The sequence below is a fragment of the Talpa europaea genome (genome assembly GCF_964194135.1).
Source record: "Talpa europaea genome assembly, chromosome: 12".
Lineage (NCBI taxonomy): Eukaryota > Metazoa > Chordata > Mammalia > Eulipotyphla > Talpidae > Talpa > Talpa europaea.
Window position 1 is genome coordinate 61624897 of NC_140079.1, and position 27987 is coordinate 61652883.

At 37.2% G+C, this 27987-nt stretch overlaps 1 protein-coding gene across 6 annotated transcripts in view; it reads right to left on the reverse strand.

Moving 5' to 3' along the window:
• The window catches only part of DNM3 (dynamin 3), a gene marked incomplete at both ends in the record, with an annotated part of 492105 nt that overhangs the window by 281774 nt on the left and 182344 nt on the right, over nt 1–27987 (reverse strand). For all 6 annotated transcript variants that reach the window (XM_084251016.1, XM_084251015.1, XM_084251013.1 and 3 more), the window contains 3 exons: nt 5966–6036; nt 11389–11475; nt 26087–26225. In XM_084251016.1, coding sequence (XP_084107142.1) covers nt 5966–6036; nt 11389–11475; nt 26087–26225 — 297 coding nt within the window. The remainder of the gene's footprint in view (nt 1–5965; nt 6037–11388; nt 11476–26086; nt 26226–27987) is intronic.

The following is a 27987-nucleotide window of genomic DNA, read 5'->3' on the forward strand; positions in this document are numbered from 1 at the left end:
TTATACAGTCTTGGAAATCATATTCTGAAAGTAATAGGGAATCCCAGAAGGTATGAGAAAGAATATGACAGGAGGCAAGGAGACAAATAGTAACCAAGCCAGAGAGAGCTAACTTTAATAGTAGCAATGATGATAGAAAGAAATAGATACATTCAAAAGTTACCAGAAAAGAGAGAAACAAAGATAAGAGGGGTCAGGAGAAAAGAATGACACCTAGATAGTTTTTGGTTTGAGCAACCAGGAGTTACCATCCATAAAGAGTGGGAACAACAGAGAAGGTATAAATTATAAGATAAGATGGTGAGTTTAATTAGGAACTATTGGATTGAGACTTCTCTAGGGTATACAAATAAGATGCCCAGTATGCAGCCTAGGAAAAGTTTCCAGAATGGAGATCTGGACTTAAGGAATATCAGATGAACTTGGTAACTAAAACTATTAAATAGGTGAGTTTGATCAAGGATAATGCAGTGAGATAAGAGAGAAGAAAAATGATATAAAAACCAGTTCTTTAGCCATGATCAGAGAATGAAGAGCTCTAAATAAAGACTGAAGAGAATCTAGAGCAGAAAGAGGAAAACTTGGAGACAGTGAAGGGTTATTGAAGCAAAGGAATAGATCACTCCAACCAGGATCAGCAAATGGTGTCAAATGAAGGACTTGGAATTACCTGTTTATCTTGGCCAAAAGTAATCTCAAGAGTAATATGGTAGAAGCAAGACTGCAGTGTATTGAAAAGCAAAAGAGAAACACATATTCTAAGTCAACCCAAAGACAGCTTAAATGAATCAAGGAAATTTGTCCCTCAGAGATGCAATTCCAAGGCAATGTCAGGGTGTGCCTCTTCCATCAATGGTACCCAATAATGAAGGAACCAGAGCAATCAGTGCATTCACCCCACTCTAGAGTTGTGTTTTTTAATAAATAGCCAAATATGGCTATTTCAATTAAAATTTAATTGAATTTAAAAAATTCATTTATTCTGTCTTACTTGCCACATTTCCTGTATTTAACAGCCGCATCTATTCAAGAGTTACATGTAGCTGTTGGCTTCTGTATTGGACAGCACAGATTATAAAATAGTTCCATCAGCTCAAAAAGTTCTATTGCAATGCTCTGGAGTAAATAAACTTTTTTAGAATACTCTTTTATATTACCCAAGAAGATTATGAACACTTACTGAGAGTCCCTAGAGTGTCTTATCACAGGTCAGTCTGGAACCATCCAAACAGATTGAAGCCAAAGGGGGGAGAAAAACTACGTTATGTTAATATACCCTGAAGGATCTTTAGTGAAGTCTCAGACTAAGTATTGTACAAGAAAAACCTACAGAATTTTGGGGGCTTATAAAAGAAGGATACCTATCTTGTAAGATTCAGCTTAAAGATGAAGATAAAGTCCAAAATAACAGAGACAAGAATGAAAGAGAAAAGTGGAAGTCCACTTTTGAAATGGTGCTTGGAATATTTGAATTTATAATTTATCTGACTACATGATCCTAATAAATAACAAAGGCAAGTTGTTCAACCCTATCTTTTGCCTGACAACAGTCCCAGCAAGCAAGTGAACATGTAATTCCTAGGTTCACATGAGTGAAAAGAAGACTCTTGTTATAATCTAATATATAGATTTCAATTCCACAACAGAGATAACAAAATAAATGGAAACACTATTATAGCAGAATATGGCCATGTATTAGGAGAAAATAAAAGAAGAATACAAAGAGAAAGACCAAGATTGTTCTGGAATTTGGTATCAAGGTTCACATACACTGCTTGTAGCAAAATGGCAACAGAAGCATTCCAGAAGATCAGGGAAGAGATATAATGAATGTTACAATCCATAGAATTTTCATGGTGCTCATATAACAAGAATTGAAATCTGCACACTGTATCATTTCAACTGTGAGAAAACAGGTGTTGAGTCCTACTCAACAGATTGAAAAACAGACCTTGGTCTACTGCTGTGGCATAGAGATATCACTCTAAAGGTCTGAATCTGGACCTATCATTCTCTTAAACCATTGAAATGCATAAATCTTAGCACTCACAAGGCAAACTATGCCCATGGAACAAATGGAGACAGCACAAGAATTTAAAAGTTCACCTAATAAACTTGCCTCTCTGCTCAAACAACAAAATTTCTGAGGAAATTAGGGAAGTGAGTGAAGGAACTAGCTTTTTTTTTTAAATGCATAAAGTAGTTATAGTGAGTAAAAAAAATATAAAATATAGGGTGTTTTCTTAATGGCGAAGAAAGACAAAGTAAAATCCATAAGCATAAGGAAAGTTGACGCTTCCTTCTAGAATAGTGGAATTTTAGATTTGGAAACTATGTTATAGTTGAAAGATCAAGCTTTTAAAAGTCAGGAAATTCCAAAGTAAGCCTACAGCCATGCTTAGTTGGGCACATTACACATGGTACATATTTTATGGTCCATGTTTAACAAATAGCTGGGAGATAAAAAAAAAGTGCTATATATTCAACATGGCAAAATTAATTCTACAGCAAAAAGAACATTTTTTAGATGACCTGAACACTATTCTGAGACTTAATATTCCATTAATCTAATTTTATATATTTTTTTTATTTTTTGGAACAAAAGGTTGTCTTAGATGAAAAAAAATACATGCATAAAAAACTATGTATATCACCATCCTATAAATCTGAGAGGGAGTCCCACTTTTTTTGGCAACTCAAAAAGTCCCATGAAACAAATGTTATTTTCCTCATATCCAGATCGTAATTTTCTATCTTTGGAACTTAAAAATACTTACATAATTATCTTCAAATACAGCTTGAATTTTCTTCCTTGATGGAAACAACATCCCTGCCAATTTTAGAATTTATAGCTACCACCATATTTTTTTAATTTTTAAAAGCACAAAAAATACCACAACCCTCAAAGTGATTTTGAAGTGAACATTTCTTCATCATCATAATTATCCCATGTCACACTGAAAGTATTTCAACTCAGCATACAAATGGAAAGAACATTTACCTCCAAGTCTCAGTGTGAAATGTTACATTTGGAGATAATATCAGCAACTAATAAGTATTCCAGTGACAATCATATTCCAGTCACTATAAAATTCATAGCAAAGCAAAACACTGCATGTAGTAATCAAATTCATGTGTGTGTGTATGTCTGTATGATAGTTTCTCACTTTTACAGAGAAGTATTTCACAAAACTTGATTATTTTGATCCTCCAACAATCCTGAAAGGCACACAAGATAGGGATTATTTATGATTCCATTTGATAAAGCAGTATACTGACATACAGAAAGGCTAAGGGACTTGAACAAAACCAGTGCTCATCAGTGGCAATTCCTAGAAAAAGAACCCAGACTGCTGATACTTTCCAGACTATCCCTTAGAAGGAAGGTTAGGTGAGCAGTTCCAATTAGATGGGAAATGTGCAAGGTTGCTGGATTTCTAAAGCAGTCTGAACGATGCTTCTTTTTTCTCCCAACCATAAAGGTCTAACTTACTGCTAGAAAAATGGGGCAATCATCTGGCAGTTAAAGAGAGAGACTACATCAAAAGGCTTTGTTTGAAAGCATTTTACATGTACAGGATTCTTTGGAAACCTATCAATATAATACTGTAGTCAAACAGCTTTTGAGATAAAAAAAATTAAATTTGCTGGGGAAGAAATAAACTCTGGGCCATTTACCTTTAAAATAAAGGGGTAATTTGAGAAAAAAGATTTCAAAAAGAGTATGGATGAAATTTAAATTGCGGGGTGGTGGGGAGGAGAGAGTAAGGTCAAAATAAGGGGGTTAGGAAATGTATGGGGAATATAACCAAGATGAAAATGCATACATTGTGCAAAAATGAAAAATGATGTAAAAAATATATAGAAAGAGAGAGAAAAAAAGAGAGAAAAGAAAAGAAAAGAAAAGAAAAGAAAAGAAAAGAAAAGAAAAGAAAAGAAAAGAAAAGAAAAGAAAAGAGAAAAGAAAAGAAAAGAAAAGAAAAGAAAAGAAAAGAAAAGAAAAGAAAAAAGTAAATTGTTGTACTGGTTACCCAACATGTTCAAAACCTGACTCTTTTCAAGCTGATTTTGACTTGTCCACTTCCTCCTTTCACCAGGATACCACAAGACAATGTTGTAATATCCTTTTCACTTTAAGTTATCGTGTCAATTTTACATCAACATGTGCTACATTTTGATCGGAACCTAACCAGCATTTGTAATCAATAAAAGTCAACATTAAAGGCAGCATTCCTGTTATTTCAAGTGACTCAAGACTTTGTTTTTCTTTTAAATTCCTCAAAGAAACAAGTGAAGTTAATGGAGAATGTGTCAGTTTAAATTTTTACATGTGTTTCTTTATACTCTTCAATGATCAAGCAAGCTCCTAAAAGACGAAAACAATTTTTCTCTTTTATTTTTTTCCCCCATAGCAACTAGAGCTGAGTTTGGCACAGGCCACATTGGAGTTCACAGACTGAGCTGAAAAACAGACAGAAATTCCCAGGTCTCCTCTCCAAGCCTACAGACAGGAGGCATATGAGAATCAAGGCAGAAGTGAAACTTAGGAGAAGGAAGATAGATAAGAGTCAACACTTACCAGTCAGCCTCCCATTAAACAACTAGCAACTGAGGGAAAACATGTTCATTAATAAGAAGAAAGGAGGGGTGGTGTGGGTTTTTTAAAGTACATGTATTTTATATTGCAGGAGGTAGAGAGCAGTGCAAGTGGTAGGATTCACGGCAGCTACACAAGAAGGGAACAGGTCCGTGTGAAATGGCTGTGAAGCAAATACCCATCTCGAAGTTGGAGTAGGCAGTGTAGCCTAAAAGACACCTGAGCAAGGGAACTGCTCTAATAAGTGTACACACATGTTACAGAAAGAAAACTGTCAGGAAAAACTATGCACCATACAATACCAATAGCCGGTAGATGCAAAAAGAGATGTGCAGCACTGATTAAGCCATCACAACCACAGCCATGTTGAGAACTGGACAGTTTTCTTGTGGCACATTGTGCATTTCCTCCATAAAACAGTCCTATAAACTACTCAGGCAATTTACAGTTTAGTTGAGATCACATGATCTACATATCTGCTTCTTATACATGAGGGTGTAATTAAATAAGTTAGTTTGATATATTGTTGGATTTCACTTTTAATTTGTCACTATTCATGAATCATGGTTCAGGTAACAGTCTACAGGTCCATTTAGTTTGCATTTTATATAAAAGACGTCTTTTAGATATAAAACTAAATGTCAGTATCTGAAGTATATATGTGAAATACATATAAGACAATATATGAAGCTAGAACTACTTGTAAGCCACAAATATATTTTAGAGTTAAAATCAGAATTCTTGGGAAAAAAAAACTCATTCCACTAATGGGCAAGGAAAAATTGTGAGTTCAGTGTCTTGAAAATATCATATAATGAATAATCAACCAACAATGAACACCTAAGCATAATGGCTACATGACAGTATCTGTGATATAGCAACAGAATAATAAAACATTTAGGACAGAGAAACAATACATAAACAATGTTTCAAAATATATATACTCTTTAGAAATATTATATATAAGTTCACAAAGGACAGTTTTTTTTTTAATGGGTCTTTATCTTCTGATTTAGGGATGTTGCAATATGAATTGTACTTGGCATTTCAAATGTATGTGAGAAATTGTTCCGAAACATATTTAAGAGTGCATGTGTTACTGCTTATCTCTGGGAATTCAAGTATAAACTGCAGATCATCATCCAAAAGCAATGAGAATCTAAGACACGTAAGATTTCACATGCCACATAATAAAGGAAGTGACTACTTTATGAAGAGAACATAGCCTCCTGTTCATGAGATCCAGCTCTTCTAATTAGGTGAACCCAATTAATCATGCCATAGATCCTCAAATGATAGTGGGTGTTAGTAGGAATTCACAATGTTGTTCTAAACAAACCAGCAAGAGGAATACAGTAACTCACGTACTTTGCAAAGCCAATGAAATCTTCATGATTTGTGTTGATATAGGAGACTTGGATGTCAATCAACAACAGCACCTGTAAGTCAAAGAGAAACAATTCAGTGAAAACTAAAATATTCACAAACACCAGTTTCAGTGAATACCTACAACGGATTTATCTTCACTTAATTTTTTTTTAAGATTTATTTATTTATACAAGCACTGAGTATAGTCAGAAGCATGGGAGGGTGAGAGAATTCACCAGAGCCAGAGTAGGGAGCAGAACAAGCAGAAGGACCGAAATACACTGCTGAGGAGAGCAGCGGGCAGCAGGAGAGGTCTGCGCGCCATGTGGGACCCTCGCCTGGCAGCCGGGGATCGAACCGGCGCTGTAGAGCCTGCGGGCAGCTTCACAACCCAGCGCTCAACCGCTGCACCACCGGGGAGGCCCTTCACTTAATTATTAAAGGATGCTAAAGGATGCTATTTATAGAAGGAAAAGTTGCATTAATTTTGTTATTAGTCTTAATTTTTATTTTTAAATTCACAAATTAAAAATCATCAAGAAAAGTAAATGTGAGCACCGCATGAAGACAGCAAGCTTTGAGGCATATAGACACATACTCGACATAGAACCAAGAAATATTCAATTTCTCTAAAAAGTAGGCATGATGTTCTAAAGAAAGGCATGGGTGCACAAGAAGACATGTGGCAGGAAGGCCAGTTGGGGGCTGCTCAGAGCTTCCTTCTCCAGCAGCAAATACCATTTGTAAGACATGTAATCCTTTGTTTTTCTTTTCCTCATCTATCTCTTTAAACTCCCTCTGGGGAAGATGAATCTCAAAAACCAACTCAAAATGGCAATAACAAATAAAAGTTATTACTTTATCTCTTTGAGATCAATAGGCTTCATCATCACAGCAAAATTTTAGCAAGGCCAGTCTCTGTTAAAAGATCCCCTCATAGACCTCTCCAGTGGCGCAGCAGTTGAGCGCTGGGCTGCGAAGCTGCCAGCAGCTTCTGTAGCTCCAGTTCAATCCCACATGGTGCACAGACATCTGCCGCACCCGCTGCTCCCCTCAGCAGTGTATTTCATCAGTCTGCCTGTTCTGCTCCCCGCTCTGGCTCTGGTGAATTCTCTCACCCTCCCACGCTTCTGACTGTACCCAGTGCTTGTATAAATCAATCAATCAATCAATCAATCAATCAATCTTTAAAAAAAAAAGATCCCCCCATTAAAGTGATCCTCCTTGCCATTCTATCTAAATCAGTACTCCTGTTACTCTCTACCTTCTTACTCAGCCTTATTTTCCTTTGTAGCACTAAACCTAGCAGACATATTAAGTTTTTACATAACTCAATACAAAGAGCCTATCTGCTGTGTCCACTGCTCTTTCCCCAGTGCCTGGAACAGTGCCTGGAACATCAAGTACATACAACCAGGTTTATCAAGAAATGAATCAAACACATGTTCCACTAAACATGAAAATGAACTAGTCATAAGATACTTAAAAACTCTAACCTAGAAATTTGAAAGGCCCCCATGCATAAAATCATCAAAGGGAGACAGGAGGCTGAGAGAGAAAATGTCATGGAGTGGAGAAACCAAAAGCAGAACGGTTTATTTCACAGACACTCAAAGCTGAGCTCCACTTCCGAAGTTTCCTTTGTTATCGCAACTTTCCTAAATGCTGAGATTTGCTGGTAGAATCCCTACCTGAAGACCTCCTGTGTTCTTCACTTTTGCTTTTGTTGAGAGACCTCTGAAGGCCATCCACCTCCATTCACTGTGAACTTGAGTGCTTCAGAGCACTTGTGGTAACAGTTTGGAGACATTCTGTAATGCTCCCCAGTGGGTACTCCATTGAGAAAGCCTTTCCTGATCCTCACCCAATAATCTCACCCAGCACCAGGTGGTATCATAATATTACTCTCCTATAATCTTTATACCACTGTTTCATTTTATATATTATATGTGGTGTTTACACAAATGTGACTAGTTATTTATATATATCTTTGTTTAGTGTTTATCTTCCCTGCAAGACTGTAAGCACCAAAGAATAAAGATTTATGTTTCTTTTGTTCACCATTTTATCCCCAGAATAGAGCATGATACACTTAACATGTACCCAATAAATATCAATAGCTGTGGATAGTATTACTATTAACCAGCATTGAAGAACAGTTTGCTTAAAGGGAGAAATGTATGCCCACAGAACTAGTATGCAGCCATTAATTGCTGCTTCTCATTTACTATCCAATGCTACAGGCTCTTAGGCTTTGCTTTTGTAGATAATCTCAATTGGTCATCTGACAAAATCTTGCTGTGAGTCCCAAAGGGGCCTGCCAAAAGAAAGTAAATAGATTGCCCCGAATCCATTCCCACCACCAAACATGAAATCAAAGCACTGGAATTATTGGATCAGTAACATCATACTTGTATGAAAAGGTTTCATGTGACCAGATAGTTTAGTTTCATTTCTTAATGAACAAAACTGGAGGAGGACAGATCATTATTAGATTATCTATTGCCTCTTCATCCCTACAACAAAGCCAGATAGTGTTCCATGTTATACTCCCAAATCCATTTGGCCAGGGGTTTGTATCAACAAACCATAATACTTAGGCACAAATAAATTGCTGCCACTATAAGAAGCAAAACATCTACATAATTCTCACTATTGCCAAAGGTTGTTATGAATATCTTGGACATTCACATTAACTTGGACTGCAGTGTAGGAAAAAAAGAAAAACTATGGCTGTTCTCATTCATATTCCTGGAAACTGGGAGTCTGTGTTCATCCTAGGAAAAGAGCCAGGTTGCATGTGGGGGATGAAAAGGGAAAGAGTACATTTTTTCCTTATTTTTTCATTTTCTCAGAGTTTCTCACTGCCTTTTTCACCCAGGGTTATTGAATATTTAGTTGAAGAAAAGTAAAGTCACCCCTGGGGGCAGTAATCACCCACAAAGTCAGCCGCTTCAACATGCAATTACATGTGGGGAAGCACCTGGAATAATAGCTGGCACACAGAGATGTTTAAAAAACTTTTGTTTTACAAAAAATCTCACAGACAAATCTATGGTTTCGATATTTTTAATTTTGAAGAATTCCCCCTTCTCCCCTTGCAACAAAGCTTCCAGAGCAGACGTTGGTAATAAATCCATTTCTTAAAAAAAAGAACTGCAAAAACACCTCAAGGTACAGAGGCGTGAGGAAACAGGTCACTCTGACTGTCCTTCAGAAATACCACATAGCCCAGAGACTCACAGAGTTCAGGACTCACATGTGAGATTCATACAGACTGACACGGTCACACTAACAAAAATGTGTCATCCACATCCATATTGGAAGTGACAACTACCAGCTTCTAAAGGCAGTTGACTGTCAGGCCAGGCTACCTGACAAGGACACTTAGGAGGGAACATTTCATACCATCCTTTATCTCCCACTTAAGGATGAATTAATCACTATATTAAAGTTGGAGATGGAAGATAATTTCCCTTGAAATTAGAAAAGGCAATTCTTTCTCTCTACTGTGTATCGTAGCTTTTTAGGAAGAAAAATAGAAACGAGTAAGATTAATGAAGAACTAAGAGCGGTATTTAGAGTATTTTACTCCATCCTCACAAAATATATATGAGGTGGCTCTCACTATTGTCTTACTTTAAGACACAGACACTGAAGTTCAAAGATGTCGAGTAACTTTTTCATTTTCACAGAAAGGAAATTGTGTAGTTTGGATGTGAACTCAGGGACTCTAAGTCGAGAACCCACAATCTTAACAACGCTCAGTTTGAGTATGTAGTTTTAGTAAAACAAAACCATGAAACAAGTTCTGACTTAACATATGAACACAAATATAATTAAAATAAAAATTGTACTACGTTTTCCTCAATGTTATTTTATATAGGATGCCTAAGAGTTAAGTAGAATATATCATCATCTGAATTTTACAATGACACTAAATTAAAACAGTTGTGTTATTTACTTAAGGTCAGGAGTGCAGTTGATGCTAGCACTTAAGTTTTGACATTGGATGTGGTAGGTTGCCTCTGGCCTCCAGGCTATGTATTTGGCCCTTAGCTTGATTTCACTGGCTCATGAGGTAACAAAGATTTGTTTATCTCTACTTTGTCACAAAGTCTGTTTTCTGCACTTTTAGCTATTGTGGTTATCCAAGACTGAGAAAATTGAAAAACAAATGTAAACTATGAATAAAGGTTAATTAACTGCTAGAGTATGATGATAAAAAGTAGTAGCTATGAATTGCAAAGCTCAAGCAAAAAGTGGGTGTTAGCGGCGTCACTCACAAGTGTCCCAACCTGCTGGGCCTCTATTGCTCTATCTCTTTACCTTCTCCTCCCACCCCCAGTCCACCCACCAACACCCCTTGCATGTTGCATGTGTTTCTCTCCCTGTGGTCTTTCTGTATCTCTCTGGTCTGTTTCAGCTTCCTTCTTTTCTCTCTCTCTCCCTCCCCCTTTGCAACTCACCTGAAAAGCACAGATCTAGGAATGGAACTCTAATCTACAGTGACTTCAGACATAATATAGACCAACATCCCATCATTGTACATGAGAAAACAACATTCCAGAGAAGTGATTTGCACAAGAACAAACTGTTATTTTGTGGAGAACACATGGCCCAAGTCCAGTGTCTTCTCCATGCTGTCACATTCCCAGCTGTGTCCTGGAACAGAAGAGCATCTGAAAACCTTTGTGTTTCCTATTATCATGTTTTAGAACTAAGAAAAAAAAAATCCCCACTTAAATTGAAGACAAATTTCATGAAGTCCTTAAACTTTTTAATCAATTATCTTCATTTGAAATGAATCCTTCTAATTCACAGTGCTAGTTTAGAAGAGAATTTCAAGGCCATGCCCTACAAACCATACACATTAACAAAATCATTAGAATTGTTTTAAGCGGTTCCTATATGTTTTTTCTTTCCAATGATAGTTTGCATAGACAAGTTGATAAATAGCTTTGTCCATTCTCAGGAAAAAAAGATTAAAACACCGAACATTTTTCATGGCATTTAAGGATTCCATTAAAAGTTAAGAAAAAATTTTGTCCTAAAGAGAAAAATGTGATCTCATTCTGGATTAGAAGTTTTCAAAGGGGCATGTACATACGTGTTAGGGGTACACATTATGATCCATGGAGCATTGAGAAAAAAATAATGGCACTCCTAGTATGACTTTTTAAATTTTATCTTCATAAAGTCTTTAACATCTGTTTATATTGCTAATATAAATGATATACAGATGTTAATATAGCATAGTAACATATGTACTATAAAAATTCATAAATAAGAATAAACAGGTTTGCATTCTCAGCTATTTTTTTCTATTCAGGGATAGGCCAACCTCTGGAAACCACCAGAAAACCTTGAGAAAATCTTCACTGCCCAAAAGGACCCTGTCCCCCACCATGGCCTCTCCTTACCTGGTCCTTTGTCTTCCCTTCTCGCTCACGGATGTGGTTAGCAACAATCCTCTCTGTTTCCTCGCAGAGTCTGGGAAAATTTGCCAACTGTCAGGAAACACAGATTTGGGTGTTGATACTCAAAAATTTGCACCACGCAAAAAAAGGAAGCAGTCACAAATTATGGTGTCTCATAGAAAATAGGCACTATAATTCTGGAAGCAAAAGTGAAATATTATGAACACCTAAAGAAGAATGCTAGAATGTGAAGAGACTCTGCAAACGATACTCAGAAGTAACTACATTGCCTTAAAGGAAAACTTAGAACCAGCAGAGATTTTCCTTATGGAGAAATTAGAAACCTAGAATTGGAACTTAATATAGTTCAAAGATGAGGGAGAAGGAAATAAGAATGAAAAAGATAGTGACTAACATTTATAGAATCTACTACGTGCCAGCTGTGTGCTCAGCACCTCATGAATTATCTCAGTCAGTATTCACAAGTATCGAAAGAAATAGATGACATTACTAACACCATTTTACAGAGGAGGAAGCAAAAGAGAGGTTAAATAAATTACTCAAGTCTAAACAGCTCAAAATTGGTTGATCCATGATTCTAACCCAAGCCCTTGGACTCCAAAGCCCATTGTTTTGTCTATTACTATTTGGGGATAATCAATTCCATGATCAGAAGGATTTTTTAATTCTCCCCTAATAGATGGGTATACAGATATTTCTAGGAAAAATTGTAAAAAAGAAAATGCAAGTCAATGACTTATCCCGTCTAAATTAGTCAGATAATTGTCTAAGACTTAGTTTGTAAAAGTGATTGATTAATTACAATTGTTACAATTGGAAAAAAAAAAAGAGATCCTTAGAGGTTATTTAAGGAGCCCTAATCTAGAAGGAGGACTTACACATAGGTATGAGGGGAAGGACTGTAAGGAAGATAGAACTTGCCAGACATACTCACGTGTGAAGATACAGGGTCAGGTATAATGCAGGTGAAGAAGTAAGATCAAAGAAATGTAGAGGAACCAAATAAGGGTTGGGGGAGAAGTAATAACAATAAATTAAAAATCAAAATCAATAGGCAACTACAAATCAGAGACATTCTGCGGGGGAAGGAGGGAGAAGAATCAAAACAGGGCTGGGAAGAGCACAAGGGACTATAGTGATGGGACAGGGGTGAACTGGTGGTGGGAATCTCATGGGGACTACACCTGAGAGGATAAAGCATACTTTGTACAAAAATGAAGGATGATGTAATATATATATATTTATAATTTTTTTAAAAGGATGGTGAAGAGAGTAGATAAACAGAAATCTAGAAAGATAAACAGGGGGCATATCCTTGCTTAACTGTTAGGAATATTAGTTACTGAAACAATCCAGATGAGAAATAATAAGGACTTAGACTGAGATAGCAGCAGTGGAAAAAGTGGGTGCTTATGAGACAGGCAATGTAAATTCCAATTATTATTAAAAAAATACCTGAAAATTAATAATACTAACACTAAAATCTCATATAAAAACAGGCAAAGTATATTATTCAATTCAAAAAGAAATTTAAATCAATACATAGAAGAAAAATAACTGGAAAATGATCATAGTAACGCAAAGAAAGATAATAACTATTGTGCTGGCAAAGTTCTATATTTTCATAAGACTTAATACTAGTGAAGATATACTGAGGCCAGTACAGTTTAAAGAAGTGGTGTCAATGAGAACAAATTTGCTGGAAAGCAATTTGGCAATATGTATCAAAACTCTCTAAAATATTATGTATTTATAATGTATTTATTCACATTTATTAAATATATGCCTTTAAGCCTGTTTACTCCACAGGATTCTGGGCTAAAATAATAAGGACATCCATCACAGTATTACTTAGCAACAATAAGCTAAACAAATCAATAATACTCTACAAACCACCTAAGTAAACAAAGATGTTAAATTAATTAAGGTAGTTCCATAATCAGTCATTTCAAATAATATCTAATGACATGGTAAAATATTTATAATATGACATGAAGGGAGAAAAATTAGGCTCCTAAATACATAATGTGATTACACACACACACAGAGTCACAAGCCCCAGTATACCTTTGATGTCCTTCAAAAATATAGCTCTAAACTATGCAAATCCCTGAATTCTTTTATAACACATAAAATTTACCCAAACTTGTAGGTAGTTAGAACTAGACCTCCCTGAGGTAGCTGCTCCATGGTCCTGCAGGTCATTGTACAATCAATTTTATAATACGTATGATGCACATTAATCTTAGTAAGATAACGAATTGTATTCCTTCACAGAACCACCGTTGTAACAAACTATATATAAATGTTAAATCTCCTAACAATGCAAGTCTCAATGTATGCACACAGAAAAAGATGTACACAAATACTGCAAAATTTTAATAGTGATAATCTTTTGAATGAGATTATACATAATTTTATTTTTTTCTATATGCTTCTCTGCATTTTCCAAATTTTTATATAGTGGGCATAGAATGCTTTCATAACAGCATTAAAAAGCATAGAAGCCCTGCTGCCTTGGTCACCTCAGAAATCACAGCCCAATGTCTCCTCATGAGGTCACCAAACCATTATCCCCTTACTGGAACTCTTACTGAATCTTCAGCTCTATGTTTGTTTGGAGGTTTATTTCATGCATGCAAGATGCAAATGGAACTTCCATTTCAAGCACAATCTCCAGGGAAAGTTCTACCATCCCAGAAACCTTTTTGGCATTAAGAATACTGCCAGTTACTTTTCATGAGCCCTATAAATGATCTCAAAGCATGGAAAGGATAGTTGATTGGAACTAGTCCTTGTTCTTGACTAGAGCAGCCTACATAGCATATCTGGCACTCAGAACTAGGCCACCTGAGGCCCCCAGAACAATTCCTCTGCACTCATAGAGCATGCCAAGTTATCAGGAGGTTGATCTGTGCTTTCTGATGACAATCACACTAATGAAGAATTACACTCATGCAAAGATGCAACTGCAGAAGCAACAGTGGTTTATGGAGAAGGGTAAACCAGTGATACCTCCATTAAAAAAAAAAAGACCTTTAGAAAAGGGATCACAGCAAAAGATTAATTTTAAAACACCAAATAATGGCAATATAATAGTAATCCCATCCCTGTTTTACACACTCTATCTGGGATTGAATGTACCCGACGAAATGTGAGGCTATTGTTCAATCTAAAACCCCCATTGCCTATTTCCTCTCTCCTTTTTTGTAAAACTTACACACTTTTATAATGTTTTATATGGAGGTTATTCTTTGTCAGTTAATGTTGGTTTCAGTCCTACAAACTGTTCATATCTGGTTTAATAATAGTCACTGGGGAGCAGGGAGTGGGGGAAAGCTGCTGACACTTCAGCTATGTTCTCAAGATAAAAGTCTTAGTGAAAAACAAATATTCTTCAGTTTTTGTTTTTTTTTAAAGAAAAAAGGTTGTGGAGTGGAAATATCAAAATGTTGGGTTTTTTTTAATATTTACTTATGCATACAAGAACTGGGGTGTAAATCAGAGGTGCGGGGGGTGAGAAGATTCACTAGAGAGAGCGGGGAGCAGAACAGGCAGATGCACTGAAAGATTGCTGAGGGCGAGACAGACAGGAGAGGTCTGCTACGCCATGTAGGTCAGCTCCCTGGCTGGGGATCGAACTCAGGCTGCACTCTGATCAAACTCGTGCTGCAGTATGCAGTGGCTGCAGATAGCTTCATAATGCTGTGACTTAACCCCTTGTACCTGCAGGGAGGCCGTCAAAATGTTGGTTTTAATTGCTGGTTTTGAATGTAATGTTCCATCCCCATTTCTTCTCATAATGTATGCAAGAAGGAGAAAAAAAAATGTGTCCTACTGACATTCAAAGTGAATTTTGATTAGGCTTTCTGTTACTCATTTTGTTTGCTCATTCACTGCAGTCCCTGCTCAATATGCACGACCCGTTATTTGGTTTTAAAATATATTCAACTCTGATAGTTCAGTTCAATCCTTCACCACTCTCTACTACAATCTCTTACTAAAGGTACATTTGGCTTCCCCGATGTTCTAAATCATTATAACTATCAATGCTTTTGTTTAAGATGCTGAATTAAAGGTCTTTAGCTATGAGAATGTTTTCCCAAAATCATCAAAATTCTGATCATGTATGTCAAGATCAAATTGATCTTGAATGCATCCCCTTTAGACCTTTATTCCTCTTTTAATTATTTAAATATTTGGGAGATTCACATACACAGAATCAAGGGATTTAGTCTTTGCTGTTAAATATAACAATTTTATATTCTTAAATTTATTTCATATTAGTCATTCATTTAACATCCATTATTCTAGGTTTATTAGAAAACACCTGATATTGAAATCATCACAGTTTTGAGTAGTAAGTTGTCTCTATTATAGATTACTATATTGGAGAGAAATACTTTACAAAAATCAATGAAAAAAATACAAATAAGTAAATGGTTAAATCTGCTTTGATCAGGGCTCAGAGGATTTGATGCTTAAATAATACAGTGAAGCTTCCAGACAAAACTTGACATCTATTAAATGATAAACTCTTCCTAAATAGTTTATTGTTAAAATTCCACTGAGTATTGTTAAACAATGAGGATGATTCCATGCAAAAAAACTTCAAACACATAATTCTAAGAAAAAAATAATAATGCTTATTCTGAGAGAAAATACCACATTTTAAAAAAAACACAAAAACATGTTGTAACAAAATCTAATATTTTAAGTGTTATTGAGGCTAGTGTTTAATTATTTGGATGGAACCTCAATTTTAAACTTTAATTTTAAGCATGGACCACATTTTTCCCTAAAGGAAAAAAATCACTTGAAAGACATTTCTACCCCATAAAGCAAAACTTACACCCTTATAAAATTTATTAACCATTGATTAATCAGATCTTGAGAGCCAAGCTATTAGGTTTCTCTTGGAACAGGCACAAGACCAGGCAAGATTTCTATATCTCCAAGACTAACTAGTTTGATGCCTTAAGCAAAGTCTCAGGTTATTAGGTGGCCATCTGTTCATCGCTCCATACCAAACATCACTGAGAAAATAAACTAAAACCAGAACAAAATTTCTTGTATGCACATAACTTGAGTTGATTGGTTTGGCTGATCTAATGATATGAGCTCTGTTTTGATCACAGTGTTATAAACTCTCCCATGTTGGCCCCTTACTACAAACTGAGTAGCAATAATGATTTTACTGCTCATAAAAACAAACAATAATTTTATTCCATTTCTTTTCATTAAAATATGCCCCCAAATCCATAGTAATCACTTTTTTTGTGTGTGTAGCATAATATTGGATTTACTAAGGAGGTGAGAAAATACTTATTTGGGCGTCACAGGTTTGTCATGAAAAAAGAAAAAAACAGAAGCATTCATATTCACAAAGGTAAGAAACAACTCTGAGAGTAAAAGCTCAAGAAACCACATAAGAGTAAATGGGAAAACTCTTTCTTGATTACTCTCATTTTAGGAATGGCATGGGAAATCTCAGAAGACCTAAGTAAAGTTGGTAAAAGCAGCCATATCTCATCCAGGTGGCTTTGGGTACAATAGCCTCCTTTTCTAAGTGGACAAAGCCCAAATTCCTAAACCTCAAATATTTTTTGCCAGTGGTGGAAGAAAAGATAAGATATATGATGGAAGAATATACCATTTTTTCTAAAAAGAGAAATGAGAAAATAACTTTATTTACCAAATGCAAAGGAATAAAGACATAAAATTCAGGGAAAGAAGGGTTCCAACTGAGCATGGTGAAGGATTATTAGAACTTTGGTGGTAGAAATGGAGTAAAAATATGCATTTGTAAATATTTGAACCTATAACCCCTAAAACAAATACAATGAGGTAAGCCAACTTCACCTTAGTCAACATGGGGGAGTCCATGCTGGGTCGACTTCAAACAGAAATGTAATCAGAAGAGACATAGTCTCACTAAGTAATTCAGAAAACTTCCTAATAGAAGGTCAGGAGATTAATGCTGTATCAAAACAATACCTGAAGATAATAATCTGTTTTTTATACAAAGTGAAAACCACAGTAGCTCTGGTCAAACCTATGGAAAAGCTCCACTGAAGCCTGATGCTTTGTAGGCATCTTCTTCCCTGTTACAAACTCCTAGAGATGGTAATCAAGTGGATACTTAAGGCAGACTCACCTGCCATGTCAATAAGACAAAATTCCTTTATTCTTTCAATTATTCATTGTATAAGTATTACTGAAAACCTGGCTGTTTTTAGGGGGTTGTAATTAGAGTGACTAACTTAAAAAACCAAGTCCTACCTTCATTTAGCTTACATTCTCAAGGTCCCTTTGTTTTCCAACAACAAAAGACAGAGAGTATAATTCATGTGGTCTGATGTGCTGCACAGAAAAGTTTATTAAGTAAATGAAGGGTGATGTGTGTGTGTGTGTGTGCACATATGTTTGAAGGGAGGTGTACATACTTGTGGATAGAAAAGTCAGAGAAAGACTGATTGGGGAGCATTTAAGCAGAGACTTGAGGGAAGCAAAAGTGTGATCCACACAGATATTCAAGGAGAGGTTTTCCAACATTGAAAATGAGAAGTACAAAAGTCCTGCAGTCATGGAGTGACCAAGAGGTCAAGGAGTTGACCTCTTGAAGAAATGAGGCTATTGTTGAAGTAGACTGGGAGAAGGAGAGATGAGGAGATGAGTTTAGAGAGGAAAAGGGGCAAGATCCTGAAGGGTACTGAAATTCATGGTAAGGACTTCAGATTTATTTATTTAGTTGTATGTATTCAGGACCAGGTATTTACTTACCTAACAATGATATAAAATTCAGCATTTCTTCAAACAGTATTTTTTAATGGAAGAGAAAATGATGATGGAGCTGAATCTTAAAAAATGAAAGGGGAATGCAAAAATCAGTAGGGTGTCCCTTTGTTTTGATTACTGTCTCTTTTGCTATACAGAAGCTTTTTATTTGATGTTATCCAGGCTGTTTATCTTGTCCTTCACTTTCTTTGCTTTGGGAGATGAGTCTTTAAAGATGTTACTGAGGGTCTCGCTCATGGCCCAAGGGGTTAAGATACAACCTAAGAAGCTATCCACAGCCACTGCAGCACAAGTTCAATCCCCGGCCGGCCAGGAAGCAACCCACATGGTGAAGCAGACCTCTACTGTCTCTCCTGCTGCTCCCCTCAGCAGTGTATTTCAGTCAGTCTGCCTGTTCTGCTCCTCACTCTGTCTCCGGAGAATCATCTCACCCCCCACACCTCTGGCCTGTACCCCAGTTCTTATATGCATAAATAAATCTTTAAAAAATAAAATAAAGATGTTAGTGAGATGTATGTCATGGAGTATATTACCTATATTTTCTTCTATATAATTTATGGTTTCAGGTCTTATGTTCAATTCTTTTATTCATTTTAAGTTGATTTTTTGTGCATGGTGTGAGGTAGTAGTCTAGTTTCATTCTTTTGCATGTGGTGGTCCTGTTTTCCTAGCACCATTTATTGAACAAACTGTCCTTCTTCCACTGCATATTCTTTGCTCCTTTGTTAAAGGTTAGTTGTCCATATAGGTGTGGCTTTATTTCTGGGCTTTCTAATTCATTCCATTGGTCTGTGTGTCTGTTTTGTTCCAGTACCATACTCTGTTAATTATTAGGAGTTTCTAGTATAGTTTGAAGTCTGGGCATCTGATACTAAAAACATTAATCCAAAAGGATACCTGCACCCTTATGTTTATTGTACACTATTTATTATAGGTAAGATTCGGGGGGAAAAATAATAACAATAAAAAAACAAAATTAATAGGCAACTATAAATCAGAGACATTCCACAGGGAGAGGGACAGGGGTCAAAACAAGGGAGAGAAGAGCACAAGGGACTATGGTGATGATACATGGGTGCATTGGTAGTGGGAATTCTATGGAGACTACACCTGAGAAAAAGCAAACATTGTACAAAAATGAACAATGAAGTAAAAAATATATAAATAAATTGTATTTTTTAAAAAATGAGAGGGGATTACAGGTAAAGATGGAGTGGAGGATAAGACATTCTTAACAAAGATAATCACATGTGCAGATGTAAAAGGCATGAAAAAATCTTGAGGATAGTGCAAATCCTCAGAAACAAGTAGATAATGACAACAGATATAGCTGAATTATTCAAAGCTCAGAAAGTGAAACTAAATACAACTATAAATGATTTGAACTTTATTCTCATGAGGAACCATTGAAAATATGCCTGTATTTTAGAAGGGACACTTTGACAGCAGTAGGAGGAATGGATTTGAGGGTGACTAAACTGGAGGTAGAAAGATCAGTTGAACATGGACCAATGGAACCAAATAGAAAACCCAGAAATAAACCCACAGATTTACGGTCTACTAATTTTTGACAAAGGAGCAAAGAACATGCACTGGAGCAAAGAAAGTTTGTTCAATAAATGGTGCTGGGAAAACTGGGTCGCTACATGCAAAAGAATGAAGCTTGAATACTACCTCACACCATGCACAAATACCAACTCAAAATGGATTAAAGAACTAGACATAAGACCTGAAACCATAAAATATATAGAAGGAAATATAGGCGAAACACTACATGACATGCATGCACCTCAAAGACATCTTTACAGACGCATCCTCCAAAGCAGTGATAGTGAAGGCAAAAATAAACAGCTGGGACTACATCAAATTAAAGAGCTTCTGCACAGCAAAAGAGACAATAACCAAAACAAAGAGAAACCCCACTGACTGGGAGAAAATTTTTGCACCCAACACTAATGATAAAGGACTGATCACAAAAATCTACAAAGAGTTGATGAGACTCGACAAAAACAAAGAAAATAATCCAGTCAAAAAATGGGCAGAAGAGGGCCTCCCCGGTGGCGCAGCAGTTGAGCGCCGGGTTGCGAAGCTGCCCGCAGCCTCTGCAGCGCTGGTTCAATCCCCGGCTGCTCCCCGGCCACTGGAGGAGGGTCCCACATGGCGCGCAGACCTCTCCTGCCGCCCGCTGCTCCCCTCAGCAGTGTACTTCGGTCCTTCTGCCTGCTCTGCTCCCCGCTCTGGCTCTGGAGAATTGTCTCACCCTCCCATGCTTCGGACTGTACCCAGTGCTTGTATAAATAAATAAATAAATAAATAAATCTTTAAAAAAATGGGCAGAAGAGCTAAAAAGAAACTTCTCTGAAGAGGAAATACAAATGGCCACCAGGCATATGAAAAAATGTTCAACATCACTTGCAATCAGGGAAATGCAAATCAAAACTACAATGAGATACCATCTTACACCAGTGAGAATGGCACATATTAAAAAAACTAGCAACAACAAATGTTGGCAAGGATGTGGAGAGAAAGGAACTCTCCTGCACTGCTGGTGGAAGTGCAAACTGGTCCAAACACTATGGAAAGCTGTGTGGAGATTCCTCAACCTACTAAAGACAGAGCTTCCATATGATTCAGCAATTTCACTCCTAGTATTTACCCAAAGGACACAAAAACAATAATTCCAAAGAGCACCTGCACCCCTATGTTTATAGCAGCACAATTTACAACAGCTAAGCTTTGGAAACAACCCAAATGCCCAAAAATAGATGACTGGATCAAGAAGATGTGGTGCATATACACAATGGAATATTACTCAGCAATCAAAAAAGATAAACACATGCAATTTGCAGCAACATGGATGGAGCTGAAAGGGATCATGCTCAGCAAAATAAGCCAGAAAGAAAAAGAAAAATACAGGATCATCTCACTCATAACAGGAATCTAGAAAACCTAAATAAGGGACCAGGAAAAAAGAATAACTATAAGAAAGAAAAAAAATCAAAATCAACAAACAACTATGAACCAGAGACACACTTTGCGGGGGTGGCAGGGAAAGGAGGGATTGGGGTCAAAATCAGGGGGTTGCAATTGTATGGGGAATATAAAAATTAAAAATAAAAAAAAGATCTTGAGGACACTGGAATAATTTAGTTTAAAAAGCTGTTCATGGCAGAGGTTGGGGAGAGAATAGTAGTTGCAGTAGATAACTGACAGTTTCAGAAAAGAGATTTGAGCTGGAGATATAGATTTGGGAATCAGCAGTATTTTAAAGAGATTATGTTTGGCCAGGGAGAGGACAATGAGAAGAAAGGAAAATCAGACATGAGCTCTATACAACTCCAGCTTTAGAGACAGCAAAGATGGAACAACTCTTCAAGGATCTTGGAGGAAATAATGAGAAAGATGAAAAGGAACCCAGGAAAGAAGTGTCAGCATCAAAAAAGAGTAGAATAAGTAGAACACAGTGTGAGGATTTAGAGGGTCTATTAGATTTGCCAGACAGGTCTCTGGTTGACTTTTGCCATAAATATGTAAATAGAGTGGTGGGGTGAAGCCAAATTTCAGAGGATTAAAAAATTTACTGAAGATAAGAAAGTAAAGATAACAAGCATAAACTGCTTGTTCTCCAAGTAGTTTTGCTATGATGGAAAGGAATGGAGCAGACAATAGATTTTTGGTATAGCTGTCACTGCCTTTAAGTTAAGAGAGACAGAAATCTATTTATATGCTGATTCTTTCTTAATGTGATGGAGAAGGTGATGATTCTGGAAACAGAAGAATCAAAAGAGTAAGTTCTTCAAGGAGGTAAGAGTACAGGAGGAGGGACATTGCCTTGGTCAGGGATATCAGTGCAATAGAGATTGAGAGAAGGCGAGGCATGCCTGGGAAAACAAATCCATTTGAGGGTTAGATGAGGGGAAATTAAGGTTTCCATTTTTGTGACCCCTATTTTCTCTTTCCAATAATTGCTGAAAGTTAAAGGATGAAGGTGAAGAATAAAGTGGCTTAAAAAGAGTTAAAAAATTATTATCACAGAACACCAAAGTCACTAACTATTAAGATGCTGAAGACTACGAACATACAGCAGGCTAATCACACAGATGGATATTATCCCCAAGATCTTCAGCAACCTGGAGGGAAAATGGGGAAAATGACAGTTGGTACATTTGTTACCAGCCTGGGAGTTTCAATGGTAGGCAAAGTTAATCTAAGCAGAATTGACTAATAAGTCATAAAGTTAAAGGTGGGTACCCTGGTTGTTAACTTATTGCCTCTCAGCTCTAAATTCAACCACTTGCCCCTCTGTGAAAATATTTCAAACTCCTTTAAGTATTTTTGCTTTGCCAGCTGGCTCAACATGAAGCTTTGTCAGGAGGGTCGCTGGACTTAGGGAAACACAGCAGCGGAGGGGGAAAGTGTGGCCTAGGTACTGGGAAGAAGGGGTCAAGGAGGTTCCTCACTGGCAAGGCAGCTACACTACAGCTTCTGGTCCCACTTTAAACATTTTTGTAGCAAAATGCCTCCCCAGGACAACTTTTCCCTTCCAGCATATTCCAGAGGGCAAATTTCTAGTAACTTCTGCTGGCATAACACCACAGAAACCTTTCTGCTGTTCAGTGAGCCACATATGGCCCTGCTGAAGGAGGTTCAGATCTTACCTTTGGGCAGGGTCCTCTTCCCTGGGTGCTCCCCAAAGGGTCGGACCTCAATACCTGCCCCAATACCTCCTATTCCTGTATTCTGTCATCTCTTAACTTCTTTTTTTTAAGATTATATTTAATTATGCATACAAGAGCTGGGGTATTGGCCAGAGATGCTGGGGGTGAGAGGATTCACCAGAGACAGAGCAGGGAGCAGAACAGGTAGACTGACTGAAATACACTGCTGAGGGGAGCCACAGGTGAGACAGGAGAGGTCTGTCCCACCATGTGGGTATCTCTCCAGCCAGCCAGGATAGAACCCTGCTGCAGAGGTTGTGGGCAGCTTCACAGTGCTGCGCTCAAGCACTTGCGCCATGAGGGGAAGCCCCATATTCTATTTTAAGGCTGTATTTTTCATAAATTATTCTTGGAGGTCCAGTTTTAATCCCTGGCCATCCTGTAAGTGTTGTGTCTTCATCACCTAGACCCTAGCTAACTGTGCCAACTCCTACTCCTTTCTGGTCTTCTTGGTATTCTTCCAACAGTGAAAAATTGCAAGGGACTTTTACTCCTAAGCTCATGGTCTCTGCCACCTTGCATCACTGTCACACAAAGATGGACTCCTTCTTCTAACAGAAGACTTTTTATAGGAAGAGGAATGCATGATGTTTGGAAGCCACAAAAGAAAGAAGTACGCAACTGTCATGACTGATCCAGTCATTAGATTCTTCAGTTTGGGTCAATAAATATCCTTCAGTGAAAAGAAATGCAGGATAAACAGCAAGCTTGGGGAGAAAGCAAGGTTTTATTTAAGGCAAAATATAAAAGGTTTTGAGAAGGCAGTATAAATATATAACCACCATTGATCGAGGAAGAACAATAGAGAGGGAGAGGGAGGTTCAAAGGGTGGAGTGCAAAGAATAAAGCCAAGAAGTGTCTGGAACAAGCTGTCTCATCCCATGCCATCAGGACCAACTGTTGGTTTTTCCAGTAAGTTGGATACAATGGGAAATGATAAAAAAAAAGTCATACATACCATAAACACTTTATATAACTTAAAACATAAATGTATACACATGTGCCAATCTTTTGATGTCAAGCCAAGGCCTGTTCCCTGCATATGGATCTGCTGATTGGAGTTATGCGTCTTCTGTCTTACATAAACCACATCCTTCATCTATGATTTCCAGTTTTGCTTTCTTTACAGTGGAGGGAAAAGCTCAAAACTTGCGAAATAATCTGAATGCATAGCTCATTGAGGTTTTCACAACACCCCCACATTCTTTTAGCATTGTCCTACCTCCATTTAGTCAATAAATAGCAAAGTTTTTTAGATAACTTTTATCAAGTTTTTCCAACAGTTAGTTTTTACAGAAACAAAAACCAGTCTTTTCTGCATTTGATCAGTTTTATTTCCTGTTTAAATTATTTAAAATCAGAAGTAGAATTAGCTAACACATTTTAGGACAAACATGACACAATTGGTCTTTGGAAGGTAGACAGCTTAACTGGTGGAGGTGGAGTGTAGGGGCAATCTGCAGTAGGCATCTGTGTGACAGGCTGAGCAATCTGTGTGACTAACAGGAGGTGTTATAGTGGTTAATTCAGTGTCAGTGAAGATCAGGACAATTTATATTATTATATTATCAATTATTATACTATTTTTACTGAGGTGTCATTGGTTTACAATACTATACATGATTCAGAGGAACAGGAACACACCTCTTCAGATATATGCCACCACACCATACCAACCCCCAAGGCATCCATCATTCTCCCCTGGGCCCCTTTCACACTGGCTGCTTTTTGAGTCATAGACAAAGACAGTGGGGTGTGAAGTGTTATTAACTGGCTCCAAGTCTCCAAATGGAGAAGTGATATAAAACTTTTTTCTGCCCCATACATTTTTTCTCCTTTCCTTAACTTCTATGGCTTTTGATATTCTGAAGAAGACAGACTAGGACATTAAGGGAAAGGGTGAAAAAAAAGAAAGAGGCTTAGAGAAGGGGTCTGAATTTCCACAATGTCTGCTGGACCCTGACCTAGTTCCATTTCACTCCCTCCATTTAGTACTGATGTCTAGGGATATCACCTGCTTTCCTTTTCTACTACTTCCATCTTTTCTTCATCTGAGTCTCACTACCAGAAAAGGGATCAATATTCATACTGATTAGCATTCTCTGTATATTTCATTTTCTCTTTTTCTTTCTTCCCATTGGTTTTTTCAGGAGGATTACTTGGTGTGAATATACAGAAAGGGAAGAGGAACAAAACAAACAAAGTGAAAAGAATTTATACATTCAAGAAATGATAGAAGTACCTGCATTAATTGTCATGGTTAGGCTACCCAGCCCTGAACATCATTATTAATCACTAAATCCCTTCTTGCATTTACCAACAGAGGGTACTTCTTTCCCTATAGTATGCATAGGGAAACATAATTCCTCCATGCTCCTCAGCCAGGTATCCTGAGATTGGAAAGTCTTTCTCCCACTATGCAACATGATACACTCAAATGGAATTATAAGACAGAAAATATTGGGTGCTACTAAAATTGGCATTCATAGATTAGCCACCATTTATAAGGCTAATCAGTTCAGCAAGTGCACCCAGGGGTTTCGGGCATCATCTTGATTATTTTACCTGAGGCATTATTATAATTGCCATCATCATCATCATCACCACCATCATCATCCTCATTTCACAAAGAAATTAACTAGACCACAGGGTGCTCAAGGGCACAATAGCAAGTCTGTCAGAGGTAGGATTTGAGCATAAGTATTGGAACTCCAGAGGTTGGAGTTCCCAAAATGTCCAGGCTCAAGTGGAATTGATTTATAATTTATAAGAATTTCCCTGCTGATATACCCAAAATCAGTGACACACACACCCCTTTACCTAACAATTACTTCCATCCATGTATAATAAGGAAAATTAGTTTAGGGCCATCATCTAATTGTTCTAAAGTGATGTTTATCTGTTTAAAACAAAGAGAAAAAATGAGCTTACTAAAATATACTTTCTGATTGAAGCAACTCTGTTTGGAAAGGGGCAATAAAAAATAATATGCCCTTCTACCATGAAAGCAATTCCCACCCAGTACTTTTCACACTCCTTCCCTTTGGGCAAACATACAGCCTTCCATAACAAAGTAAGGATCAGGGAAAGAGACTTGTGCAACATGGTAGGAAATATGGGTAGACCAAATGGCACTGGTCAGAAATTAAATAATTCAAACTTACTTTTTTGGTACACTTCTTGACAGTGTTGATTAATTCTTGCATTACCAGATCTACACTCTTCAAGGAAGGCCCTTTCAGCTTTACAATTTGTTTTTTGACAATTGCTTCAAATGCCATGTCTGGAGTAAACAATCCTGTCCTGTATGCAAAAAAGGAAGCAAATGGGATTTTATACATTGAGTAATATCCAATACTCTTTTGAAAAATCTTTTAAATGACATGCCTATTAACATAGGTATAAAATACCCAAGCTTGGATGTTACATGATTTATTCTATCCATAATGTCATTTGTAATATCTTTCATGTTGCTATTCCATAATAAACTCCATTGCATAGATGACTAACATCTAAAAATAGTCACCAAGCTGTTTTCATGGCCCAAGTGCAACCTTTGATGTTTAACAGCAATTTGTCTAATTTCATTGTTTCACAACAAAAAAAGGAATGTCATAATAGAAATGATGTCCTAAATTTACATCTCTATTTCTAAAGTATTCCAAAAGCAACCCTCTCCAATTGTTGTGGAGTATGAAAAGATCCTCACTGAAACAGCAGCATTACTGGACACTCTTTTTAGGAAAGATGTTTATAGTGAGTTCAGCAGTTCCCAGTATATAGTCCCGAGGTGCTGAAGGAAAAATAAGGCAGATAAGTAGGACTAGCTTGGGCCCAGGATGGCTAAATTGCACCAAGTGAATTTACAAAAATAATAGAAATAGAAAATCTCTTTTCATTTGCCTATAATTATTTCAAACTGGTATAAGAATGTTTTTCTCATGCCATGTCAAAGTTCAGGAAACCGTGTATGTGTGTGTGTGTGTGTGTGTGTGTGTGTGTGTGTGTGTGTGTGTGTGTGTGAGAGAGAGAGAGAGAGAGAGAGAGAGAGAAAGAGAGAGAGAGAGAGAGAAAGAGAGAGAGAGAGAGAGAGAGAGACTGGAAGGAAAAGCAATGCTCACATTAAAGCAAAAGGTCCACTAAAAAAAAAAGTTTAGTAAGAGGCACCCTGTACCCCAAGCATTGGATGCAGCCAAAGACCTACATGCTCCCAGCCTGGGCACTTGACCCTCCCCATTCCCAGACCCGGGCCCTTCCTCTTCTCACTTCTTATTTGATTAACTTCTCTTCCTTTCACACCCAATTCTATGGTACCTCTTTTAAGAAATATCTTTAATGCTTCCCTTACACAAGCTTTACTCTGTGTCCCTTCTTATCATTTACATAATGCCCTGTGATTACTATTTCTAAGTAGTAGTCATACCACATTATAATTGCAATTTCTTCACATTAGATGCAGAACAGGATCTACACTGTTTAGTCTAACATTAAAAAACTTCCCCTGACTGGGAGAAATCAAACACTGTACAAAAATGGACAATGATGTAAGAAAATAAATAAATTTACTTATAAAACTAAAAAAAAAAATTCCGCTGTCTGACTCTAACCTTCCTTTGAGTTATTTTCTTCCTCCCTTTCATATGCCGTTTCATCCAAACCAGACCATTTGCCTTTCCACAAATATATTCATTCTAATATTTTATGCCTCTGCCTCCATCTGTGATGTTCATTTCACCTTCCCCACAATTTCAGTCTGTCCAAATCCCACCTGTGCTTCAAAGCCCAGATCAAAAGCAACCACTTCCTACAGCTTGCCTTCCCCAGTCCTGTTGCTGACAAGATCTTCCTTCTCCGAACACAGCATCCTACTTTGCAATGGTCTGAGCACACATTTTAGTCCACTGCCACACTGGCAGGAAGAGTCACTATTGCCCCAGAAGGACCGTCTCCCTCCCTTGCTCAGGGAGCACTCAGTGTTGGCAGAACGAAGACCACCAGGTCCTTAGTGGGCAAGGTGGTTTCTGCTATTCAAATAACTAACAGAATCAAATGGGAACAAACTTTC